Source organism: Staurois parvus, unplaced genomic scaffold (assembly GCF_062004578.1).
Source record: "Staurois parvus isolate SC_StPar_1 unplaced genomic scaffold, SC_StPar_1.0 ptg000283l, whole genome shotgun sequence".
Taxonomy (NCBI): Eukaryota; Metazoa; Chordata; class Amphibia; order Anura; family Ranidae; genus Staurois; species Staurois parvus.
In genome coordinates this window covers 9,520,362-9,532,831 of record NW_028318079.1, presented here as the reverse complement: position 1 = coordinate 9,532,831, position 12,470 = coordinate 9,520,362, and the positions used below count along the sequence as shown (strand labels likewise).

Here is a 12,470-nt window from a genome sequence, read left to right as displayed (position 1 = left end):
TCCTACCATACCTTTCCATACTGGCGTACCCAATCCATTTTGTCTGGAAGTTTTGTTTTCTCTGCCATAATTCATTACATCAAAAGAGTCAGCCCACCTAAGACTAATTTATCGGTTAGGAATGGAGAGTGGTTGATGTTGGAGTATTATATGCAGCCAATTATTATCTAGCACCTCACAGACCCTGAAGAGCTAGTAGTCAACATGGGGTTTATTTACTAAAGCTGGAGAGTGCAAAATCAGACTCCCTTCTGCATAGAAACCAATCAGCTTCTAACCTCAGCTTGTTCAATGAAGCTTTGGCAATGAAACCTTGAAGCTGATTGGTTTCTATGCAGAAGTGAGTCTGATTTTGGACTCTCCAGCTTTAGTAAATAAACCCCCATGTGTCAAACGCCTATGAATCTACTTTGGAGATACACTCACCAGCTACTTTATTACGTACACCTTGCTAGAACCAGGTTGGACTCCCTTTTGCCTTCAGAACTACCTCCATTCTTTGTGGCATAGATTCAACAAGATGTTGGAAACATTCCTCAGAGATTTTGGCCCATATTGACATGATAGCATTACGCAGTTGCTGCAGATTTGGCGGCTGCCCTTCCATGATGCGAATCTCCCGGTCCACCACATCCCCAAAGGTGCTCTATTGGATTGAGATCTGGTGATTGTGGAGGCCATTGGAGTACAGTGAACTCATTTTCATGTTCAAGAAACCAGTTTGAGATGAATTGAGCTTTGTGACACGGTGCATTGTCCTGCTGGAGATAGCCATCAGAAGATGGGGACACTGTAGTCATAAAGGGTGGACATGGTCAGCAGCAATACTCGGGTAGGCCACGGCTTTTAAACGATGCACAGTTGGTACTAAGGGGCCCAAAGTGTGCAAAGAATATATCCCTCACACCATTACACCACCACCAACAGCCTGAACTGTTGATACAAGGCAGGATGGATCCATACTTTCATGTTATGTACACCAAATTCTGACCCTACCATCTGAATGTCGCAGCTGAAATCAAGACTCATCAGAACAGACAACATTTTTCCAATCTTCGTTTGTCCAATTTTGGTGAGCCTGTGCAAATTGTAACCTCCGTTTCCTGTTCTTAGTTGACAGGAGTGGCACCCGGTGTGGTCGCCTGCTGCTGTAGCGCATCCGTTTTAAGGTTCAACGTATTGTGCATTCAGAGATGGTCTTCTGCATACTTTGGTTGTAACGAGTGGTTATCTTAGTTACTGTTGCCTTTCTATGATCTCAAACCCCAGTCTACCCATTCTCCTCAGACCTCTAACATCAACAAGGCATTTTCGTCCACACATCTGCTCACTGGATATTTTCTCTTTTTCGGACCATTCTCTGTAAACCCTAGAGATGGTTGTGCGTGATAATCCCAGTAGATCAGCAGTTATGAAATTCTCAGACCAGCTTGTCTGACACCAACAACCAGGCCACATCCAGAGTCACTTAAATCCCCTTTCTTCCCTATTCTGATGCTCGGTTTGAACTTCAGCAAATCGTCTTCACCACATCTAGATGCCTAAATGCATTGAGTTACTGCCATGTGATTGGCTGAATAGTAGTTTGTGTTACCACACAATTGAACGGGTGTTCCTAATAAAGAGGCTGGTGAGTGTATAAAGGACACAGGAGCACATGGAAGAAAACTGTGCAAACAAAGAGAGCAGATACAGACTCCATGCAGATGATTGGGACCTGATAAGAACTGCACCCAAGACCCCAGCATTGCAATACTGTACAACAAAATAGTTCTAGTTGTTCCATATGTGTTGAGATCATCCAAGTTACAGGCAGATGGATGTGGTTGGCGGAATCTCTAACATGGTTGAACTTCCTTTTTTCCAGGAATAATCTGTATGGATCGTTTGGAGGAAATTCTGAAGTTGGTGGATTGCGATCCCATGATCGTTAAGGATGGCAAATGGGTGGTGCAGAAATACATTGAGAGACCACTGCTCATCCATGGCACAAAGTTTGATGTCCGCCAGTGGTTCCTTGTTACGGACTGGAATCCGCTGACCATTTGGTTTTACCGAGAATGTTACGTCCGCTTTTCAACCCAGCCGTTCTCCCTGGAAAATCTAGACACGTAGGTTAGGTTGGGACTGTACAGAAACTAGCTGTTTAAAAAACACTTTTATATGTTAAACATGCAGGCTAGGCTACAAGGTTTGGTTTGCACAGTTTCACAGATACCAACCGGCTAGGACCATATACGTGCTGCCATGTCACCCGCTGTGGAAAGTGTTGTCAAGATAACTCCATACTGACAAAGCAAAATGATGAGGGGCCGCATTATCATGTATATTGTACATCAATGTATAATGTAGAGGTAACATACCTACTTTGGGCCCACCCTATATATGCAGCCACAGTTCTGCACTCACATTGTACAGTTGACCCAAACTTTACCCAATATATTTTACAGGTATACGTCGATAGATAGACTCCAGTGAAACATGGAGATTTTTCTTTTTAACCAACCAATAGCACACAACTTTGCAGCTCAATGGTCCTGATATTTATCTTGTGTAGTTGACTTTCCCCTTGCTAAATATGTATTCCTGTTGGTTCAGCATAACAATCAAAATTACCACATCACAGGGAATGGGTGTATGGTGCCACATCCAAAATGTTGAGACCAAAAAGAGAAGAAGAGGGAGATTCTCTCAGAATGAAGGGGACAATAAAGGCACCATACTAATGCATAGCATAATTTGGTTAAAATATATATTTATTAATTAACATAAATATAAAAATAGTGGAATATTACATAACCACCATGTAAAATTCAAGGACATCATGGGACTATTTAAAGATTTAAAGCATTATTTCATAGTACCAATAACATTTCCATTAACAACATTTCATATATCAACAAAAATTTTATTTACAGCTTTCCACAGCGTCAGTTAATAACCTAACTGCCGCTAATTCTGAGAGGGTGCTATATATACGTGGTTTAAGAAATCCTACCCCAGGTGGCAATAGGGGAGTGCCTGCAGGACACTGGGATAGATAAAGGGGAGGCAGAATAGAGCCGTAGCCAGCTGTGTAATCCCAACTATTACAAAAAAAAAAATGGAGAAAACAAACTATGTATACCCACAAGCCAAGGCTCCAGTGAAACATGGGAGATTTTTCTTTCCAACCAACTCAGAGAACACGACTTAGCAGCTCAATCGTTCTGATATTTATCTTGTGTAGTTGACTTTCCCCTTGCTAAATACTTATTCCTGTTGGTTCCGCTTAAGAATAATTGTAAGTCTGGGGCTGGTCAAAGTGTTCCATGTTTCCAGTACTTCCCTCCCCAATGTAGCTTTTAACATACACTGGATAATAAGGTGGAGGATGAGCAGAATCATGTGACAGATACTGCAGTACCTAACAAAACGCAAGTAAGAAGTCTGCAAAACCAGACTACATTTGATGATTTAAGACTTTCTGACATTCCTGTAGTATTTGTTTTGATGACCTTGCCTGATCATTGGGAATTTCAGAAAAAGGAAGTGCTGTTTGAATAGTATTAAGGTGTAATACTGTACAGAACAGAACAGAACTCAGTCGAATTGTATTCCCTTAGCTCTATCCATTTATGCCACAACTCCATCCAGAAGAATTTTGAGATCTCCCGCCATCGCCACCCTCAGGTGCCATTGGAAAATATGTGGTCCAGTGACCAATTCCAGGCCCATCTGGAAAAAACCCTCCCCCAGGTGGCATTAGGAGAGGGCCTGCCAGGCAGAAAAGAGCCGTAGCCAGCTGTGTAATCCCAACTATAACAACAAATGGAGAAAACAAGCTACGTTTACCCACAAGCCAAGTCTCCAGTAAAACATAGAGATTTTTCTTTCCAACCAACTCGACTTAGCAGCTCAATGGTTCTGATATTTATCTTGTGTAGTTGACTTTCCCCTTGCTAAATATGTATTCCTGTTAGTTCATCTTAGGAATAATTGTAAGTCTGGGCCTGGTCAATGTGTTCCATGTTTCCAGTACTTCCCTCCCCCTCCCCAGTGTAGGTTTTAATGTACACTGGATAATAAGGTGGATGATAAGCAGAATCATGTGACAGATACTGCACTACCGAACAAAATGCAAGTAGGAAGTCTGCAAAACAAGACTACATTTAATGATTTAAGACTTTCTGACATTCCTGTACAGTATTTGTTTTGATGACCTTGCCTGGGAATCTCAGAAAAAAGAAGTTCTGTTTGAATTGTATTAAGAACATAACATAACACAGTCAAATTTTATTCCCTTAGCTCTATTCATTTATGCAACAACTCCATCCAGAAGAATTTTGAGAACTCCCGCCATCGCCACCCTCAGGTGCCATTGGACAATATGTGGTCCAGTGACCAGTTCCAGGCCCATCTTCAGAGGCTAGGAGAAAGACATGCCTGGACTGACATCATTGTCCCAGGGATGAAAGCTGCCATCATACATGCCATGCAGAGTGCTCAGGATGTTGTGGAGTTCAGAAAAAGCAGCTTTGAATTATATGGGGCCGACTTCATGTTCGGAGAGGACTTCAAACCCTGGCTGATTGAGATCAATGCCAGTCCAACCATGGCCCCTTCAACGGCAGTGACCACCAGAATGTGTGCCAGCGTTCAGGAGGACACCATACGCATCATCATAGATAGGAAGCACGATCGCAACTGTGATGTTGGCAGTTTTGAACTCATCTATAAACAGGTACAGATAATCCATGAACACGAGAAACCCTTAAAACTAAATGTTGAGATTCCACTGTTCAGGGGGCCAAAGCAATATAAAAGATTACAGTTTCCTGGAAATGTTCTAGCTTGGTGACGTATACAGGAAGGCCACTTGCTTCAGAAAGCTGTCTCTATTGCTGTAGTCAAGCCTTTGAAAATAGCAACAAGACGTCATTTTGTAAATTTCTAGCAGCGTATTGTGAAACATGGGATTTTTTAGGCAGAACTATTAAAAAATATACTTTATTTATTCAATTAAATATAAAACCTGCTAATATAATATACAATGTTTTGTAAAATCAATCCATAATACAATCTTATTCATTGGTTTCACCAAAACATTTTATAGAATTGGTATACAGATATGCTGGGCTTATGTGGGCCGACACGTTTCATGGAATACTCTACTTCTTCAGGAGCCGTCAGTCTAGTATTGTATCAAAATTGATCTGAAGAAAAAAGGAGTATACATATATGTGTCATAATTATGAAATACCATCTTGACCTAAGGGCCAGGAACCCACCGCATGCTATGACAGAGAAAGAAAAAGCAGCCATGGAACAGGGTCCAGAGGAGGGACAATGGCAGTGAAAGAGTCTCCATAGTTTCCAAAATTATAATGCATTAAAAATAATGAAGGTTACTCTACCTCAATAAAACCAAATGGCCAGAATCCATCAGTTGCTAACATAAGGAAGGGATCTGTATTCATAGCATTATGCAAAACTATTATTATTATTATACAGTATTTATATAGCGCCAAAGGGTATGCTCAGCGCTGTACGGTATCAAGGGGGACAGAACATGAGACGAGACAGTAACAATACAATACACGAGGGGTTCGAGGGCCCTGCTCTTTCGAGCTTACAATCTAGGAGGGAGGGGAAGGTAGTACAGGAGGAGATGGCTGTGGGGGATGGAGTGGTGGGAGGAGTGGAGGAGGTTAGTTGCTAGGTGAGGTCGGGCGTTAGGTGAGGTTGGGGTAGGCTTCCCTGAAGAGGAGGGTTTTCAGGGTGCGCCTGAAGGTGAGGAGGGTAGGTGACAGTCTGATGGATTGGGGTAGGGAGTTCCAGAAGATGGGGGACGTCCTGGAGAAGTGCTGCAATCGGGCGTGGGAGGAGGAGACCAGGGAGCTAGAGAGTAGGAGGTCCTGTGAGGAGCGGAGGGCACGGGTAGGGAGGTATTTGGGTATCAGGTCAGTTATGTAGTTTGGGGCGGCATTGTGAATGGCTTTGTAGGTCAGGGTTAGCAGTTTGAATTTGATGCGTTGGGCAACCAGGAGCCAATGAAAGGATTGGCAGAGGGGGGAGCCAGATGTGGAGCGGTTGGTGAGGTGGATGAGTCTAGCCGCTGAGTGTAGGATCGACTGGAGTGGGGATAGCGTTCATTTGGGTAGGCCAAAATCCTCCAGTTTATAACAGAGGCATCTGAAAAAAGGAAATTTTTATTCAGGTAAAGTGAGCTTCATTATTGTTTTTTGAATTATAATTTTGGAAACTATGGAGACTCTTTCATTATCATGATAACTAGACAAAAAATAGCCTAACAATTTTATTTTCTTGGGGTGTATATCCAAAATAACCCATTCATATGAAAAAGCTTTCGTAGATCAATAAACCATCAACTCAAAGTCACTCTTTTTTTTTAGACCATTATTATATAATTAGGCCTCATGCACACAGGGGCTTTTTGCAGCTACTTTTAGGGGCGTTTTCAGCCCTCCATGTTATCCTATGTATCCATGCACACAAACATTAGGAGCTTTTAGTAGCAGTAGTGTTTACCAGCAGGAAGAAAAAACCCATGGCCAGTGCGTCCAGGAGCAGCAGCGTTTTGTCAGAAAAATGCCTGATGTGTCTAAACGCGTATTAATGATAGGCGCTTATTATTCTCGCCAATTAAATGGATTATCGCCAAAGCACTTGACACCTGTAAACGCGCCTAAATGCTTGTAAAACTGTTAGACACTTTGATAAGACTCAGGAGTTTTTTCTGCCAAAACGCAGCTGCCAAGAGGAGGAGCTTTTTTAAAACGTACTGTGTGCATGAGGCCTTGACGTGTAATTTTAGATATATATAATGAGATGGCACCACTCCCACCCTGCTAAATTCCATAAAGTTTTCAGGCCATCTAGGAGATTCAGTCACATACGTGAGTTTTTGGTCTTCCTCAGGATGTCATCCCCAGTGGAGTTGACTAGTAGTTACCTGATCTAGTTCCAAGAGAAACCTCCCACCTACAGTGCCTTGAAAAAGTATTCATACCCCTTGAAATTTTCCACATTTTGTCATGTTACAACCAAAAACGGTAATGTATTTTTGTTGTGAGGATGCTTTTCTTCATCAGGGACAGGGAAGCTGGTCAGAGTTAATGGGAAGATGGATGAAGCTAAATGCAGAGCAATCTTGGAAGAAAACCTGTTAGAGTCTGCAAAAGACTTGTGACTGGGGCGGAGGTTCACCTTCCAGCAGGACAACGACCCAAAACAACCAGCCAGAGCTACAATGGAATTGTTCCGATCAAAGCATATTTATTATTATTATAATACATGATTTCTATAGCGCCAATAGTTTGCACAGTGCTTTACAAAATGAAGGTAGACATTATAGTTACAATACAATTTTGTACAAGAGGGAAACAGATGTGTTAGAATGGCCCAGTCAAAGTCCAGACCTAAATCCAATGGAGAATCTGTGGCAAGACTTGAAAATTGCTGTTCACAGACACTCTCCATCCAATCTGACAGAGCTTGAGCTATTTTGCAAAGAAGAACGGGCAAAAATGTTCCTCTCTGAATGTGCAAAGCTGGTAGAGACATCCCCAAAAAGACTTGCAGCTGTAATTGCAGTGATAGGTGGTCCTACAAAGTATTGACTCTGGGGGGCTGAATACAAATGCATGCTGCACTTTTCACATATTTATTTGTAAAAAATTTGGAAAACCATTTCTCATTTTCCTTCCACTTCACAATTATGTGCCACTTTGTGTTGGTCTATCACATAAAATACCAATAAGACACATTTACATTTTTGGTTGGAACATGACAAAATGTGGAAAATTTCGAGAGGTATGAATACTTTTTCAAGGCACTGTGTATAAGTGGACCACTGCTTCTGAAAGCTGTCAATAACATCAGTTACTTTTCACTTCTTGCACTATAAAAGACCAGCAATGGAGAACTGTGGTAACATCTTGATTGTGTTACAGGCTGCAGTAGACATCCCTCAATACATTGGAATAAATTTGCTGGTTGAAGGAGCCATGGTGAAAAAGCCACGTGTCCCTCTTCCAAGACAACCCACTAACCTTGTCAACCCAGGCATGACTCACCTGATCAACCACCAAAGATCTCTCTCCATGGTGCAAGCCAAGGTGTCAACAGCAACAAGCTTTGCTGGGCCTCATGATACCACCAGACACCCACCTGCCATCCCATATTCAACATTCAAAGCAAATCATCGTACCAAAACACTGCACACCTTGAACAGGGCAAAAACCACAGTCCTAGATAAAGAAAACAAAGCAACGTCCGAAGTTCGGTGCGGATCAGAGAGCGTAGAGTTGGTCAGGCTTTCTGAGAAGTTTGGTGTTGATCATAAGAACACAAAATCGCTCATGCATGGAGTAAGCACGGCAAAAGTCATACAGCTTCACCAACGTTTGCTTGCCACTCCTAAGCTGTGTCTTTCGGAAAAGCCTTCTTTAACAAAACACCTGATTGGGCAGAAAGATGCATCACGTCTGGATCTGAAGATTACAAGCCTTGACTCAGGAGAAATACAGCTTCTTAAGAGGGTGACGAGGGCAGGTAAAGACATCTGTCATTTATAAAGCATACACTCATAATTTGTCCAAGAAGGAGTTTAATTGGTTGATTGCTTCTAGTTTTTAAAGCGGAGCTCCACCCAAAAGGTAAGTTCCGCTTTAAGGACTGCTTCCTCGCTCCCTATTAAGGATTAGTACCTTTGGGGGGTGGGGGGGAGCGGGTACCCGAATTTGATAGGTACCCGCTCCCATTTCCGGTCCGACTGCCTAGGCGATCAGAAACGGAAGGTGTCCTCCCTCCCTCCCTGTAGTCTTTTGGGACACATGACAGGTCCCAGAAGACTACAGGACCATTCAGGAAGCACAGCGCTACTCGCGCATGCGCAGTGGGTACCCGGCTGTGAAGCCGCAAGCTGTCACAGCCGGGTGCCCACACTGAAGATGCCGGCCTCCTGGAATACAGGACAGCCGGTGAAACGGGGGACACACCACGGGACCGAGGAACAGGTAAGTGGCTGTTTTTTATTAAAAGTCAGGAGGTACAGTTTTTGTAGCTGCTGACTTTTATTTTTTGACAGGGTGAGCTTTAACTGCATAGTACACTTTTAATGGCGATCGCTTTTCCATTTGACGTATAAGGGCTACCCAAGGGCTGTGGTAAAGCCAATATCTCCAACTAGACATGTATGAATCATTTCATTACAAATTGAAATTCGGACAAAATTTTTGTTATTCAGAGATTCGGATGTATCAGAATTTCTGAATCACAATAACAAATTTCAACAAATGTGAAAGAATTATAATGAAAACAACGAATGCTTTCGTATTCATTTGTTTAACCACTTGCCCTCCAGAGGACTTACCCCCCCCCACTTCCTGACCAGGCCATTTTTTGCGATACGGCGCTGCATTACTTTAACTGACAATTGCGCGGTCATTCAACACTGCACCCAAATGAAATTTTTGTCCTTTTTTCCCACAAATAGAGCTTTTTTCCAGTGGTATTTGATCACCTATGCGGTTTTAATTTTTTGTGCTATAAACAAAAAAAAGACCAACAATTTTGAGAAAAAAAACAATATTTTTGACTTTTTGCTATTAAACATGTCCAGTAAAAAAATTTAAAAAATCAAATTTCGTCATAAATTTAAGCCAAAATGTATTCTGCTCCATGTCTGGGTGGTGATCAGCGACTTATAGCGGGACTGCAGCGAGCTTTCTGGGGGTGAACTGACTAACTGCCACTGATATCCCCAGTGACACTAATACAGTGGTCAGTGCTAATAAAAAAAAAGCACTGATACTGCACTAAAGGCACTGGGCAGGAAGGTGTCAATATATGGGGCGATCAAAGGGTTAACTGTGTGTTGTTTCACATTATGTGCTGTGTGGGTGCTTTCAAGTGTGGCTCTGCACAGACATTTCCCTCCTTTTTCTTTTTTAGCTAAAAATACGGTATATAATGAATGAATCCAACATGAAACAAAATAAAAGAAAAAATTCCTTTCTTCTGAGTACTCTACACTAAACTGAGCATGCTAGGTGAGGTTGATTATCTACCTCACGGGTGTCAAACTGGTGGCCGTCCAGCTGTTGCCAAACTACAAGTCCCATGAGGCATTGCAAGATTGACAGTTACAAGCATGACTCCCAAAGGCAGAGGCATGATGGGACTTGTATTTTCGCAACAGCTGGAGGGCCGCCAGTTTGACACCCCTGATCTACCTATAATGTACTGACATCTTGAATGTTAGTGTCCAGATCCTCCTGTAGGTGGTAGTATAGCCATAACATGGAATTTAGAGACGTGTCCCTAATAGAACATATAGAAAATGATGCTGGTATCCCCTATGTGTAAAATAGACCTTGTTACTAAACTAACCTTCTTTATCATGCAGGACTTGACTCCCATCGGATGCCCTGCCTGTTCTGTAAGGGAATCTCGTCTCTGCAAGCCACATGCAGCTGTTGTAAAAGCACCAAACTCCCCCCTAAACCAATCCGCTTCCAGCTATCCAAAGGGACGCATCTCAGCAGGTTCCACGGAGGAGCACAACAGCTCTCGGCACGAGGAACCGCCATCATCACATCCTTGCTGCTGTGAATCTCATCTGTCAGTCCATGCATTGACCTTTGGTTTTAAAGAGACTCTGTCACCTTAAAAACATGAACGCTGCAGGTATACAGTGCCTATATTTTTATTTTTTTCAAGGTGACAGAGTCTCTCTAAAGTCAACCTATCACCAACTCAGAGACCTTACCAATGCAGACTAGACAGTATTGAAAGGTATCTCTTGCATTACAATCTGTTGCTGCGGCATGATACTGTAAAACCTGCAATATGCAAACACTGACTTTTTCAAAAGTCAGCAGCTGGAATCGCTTCCTGCACCTCCCTATATACACATTGCATTGTGGGATGATTGGGAACATTTTCAGCCTCAACATCTCCAAAGACAGAACGTTTGAATATTGTAGGCCACGGAGTTGTGGAGGCTCCTCGGGGGCCCTGCAGTGGAAGACTCATGTAACCAATCAGAACCCGGTGCTGTCTTATCTTCATTGGTAAACTTAGCCATATCAGTTGGGGGAGTGGCAGGTTTGTTTTAGAGAAACATGGAGGCTGCCATTGTTGACGGGTCTATCTGTAAATGTTGGCTGCCTGGCTGTTTCTTGCTTCAATAACTTGTGACCTGGAAAAAGCACTCAGGATTTGACTCTTCTGTGACTTTCTCTACATTCTTGATCCAAGGGGTGACTCAAAGTATTGAACTAGTAGCTTCTCTGCACCAAAAAAAATTAGCACTTTAAACTGAGTCATCCAATGTCTTCTAATACTGCTGCTGTTGCTGTCTTTACAATCAGCCTCTAAGAAGCCCAGGACCCTGGGTGCGTGGGCCATTCCACAGTCTTCACTGGTGCTACCTTCTCCGAGTTTCCCTCTTTAAAAACATATTCAACATATTTCTGCCATAAATGCAAATTTTACTGTTTTATCCCTTTAAAAATGCTGCAAGTACAGAAAAAGACCAATCAAATCTGCCAGAAATCCAATGAGCTCCCAACTTCCTGTAGTGAGGTGACAACGCTGCTTCTGCTGCACTGAACTCCCAAACAGTGTTGTCAGCCCTTCCAAGCTCTTCTCTGCTGGATTACAGAACACCTTCCCCTCTCCATAACCCAAGGGAAAAGTGTACTGTAGTCAAGTAGAGAACTCAGACAGGACTGACAACACTGCCTGGGATTTCAGTAAAATATATCGGTATTTTGGTGTTGGAGGGGTATAGCCAAAGTAACTTAAAAGTCCAATAAAAATCCAGTGAAAAGTTCAATAACAAGTCCGTAAATAAAGTCCAACTTATAGCCAGGGCAATTAAAGGGAGAGGGATTGTTGGACAGGCTGTGGTTACTCAAGGGGGGCAGTGGGCAATAAATGGTAGCATCAGCGGCAGCTCCCTTAGAGTAAAGCTGAACTCTGTAAACAGGGAAAGAGAAAATAGGGGCGCCAATCTAAGTGCAGCATTAAAAGTCATTTATTGCAAGGTTAAAAATATTAGCAACTCACTAGACATAAGTTGATAAAAGGCACCCTTGTTCAAGGTCCTGAAGGATCGAGAAGCCGGTATGCGGCACAGCGAGTCTGGGCGTCCCATTGGTAGTTGAGAGCAGGTTCTCTGAGGCACAGGAAGCATCCGGCCACGATGAAGGAACCAGCCTGGAGCGGAGATGGCGCTGGAGTAGACATGATGTCAGAGCGTGATGGCGTGAAACAGGGGGCGGTAATGCGTTTCGAAGCGTAGCTTCTTCTTCAGACCTCCTAAAGGCCTGAAGAATAAGCTGTGCTTGGAAACGCGTTACCACCCGTTTCACGCCATCACGCACCGACGTCTGTCATCACGTCCGCTCCAGCGCCATTTGTGCTCCAGGCTGGTTCTTTCATCGTGGCCGGCCGCTTCC

General features: G+C 43.0%; 1 protein-coding gene across 1 annotated transcript in view; it reads left to right on the top strand.

The window, feature by feature from the left end:
• LOC149458601 (tubulin tyrosine ligase 3-like) overlaps nucleotides 1-12,050 on the top strand; it is a 61,268-nt gene extending 49,218 nt beyond the window's left edge. The window contains exons 13-16 of the mRNA XM_089682079.1: nucleotides 1,868-2,111; nucleotides 4,288-4,723; nucleotides 7,956-8,556; nucleotides 10,412-12,050. Coding sequence (XP_089538205.1) covers nucleotides 1,868-2,111; nucleotides 4,288-4,723; nucleotides 7,956-8,556; nucleotides 10,412-10,617 — 1,487 coding nt within the window. The 3' untranslated portion in view covers nucleotides 10,618-12,050. The remainder of the gene's footprint in view (nucleotides 1-1,867; nucleotides 2,112-4,287; nucleotides 4,724-7,955; nucleotides 8,557-10,411) is intronic.
• The last annotated feature ends 420 nt before the right edge of the window (nucleotides 12,051-12,470 follow it).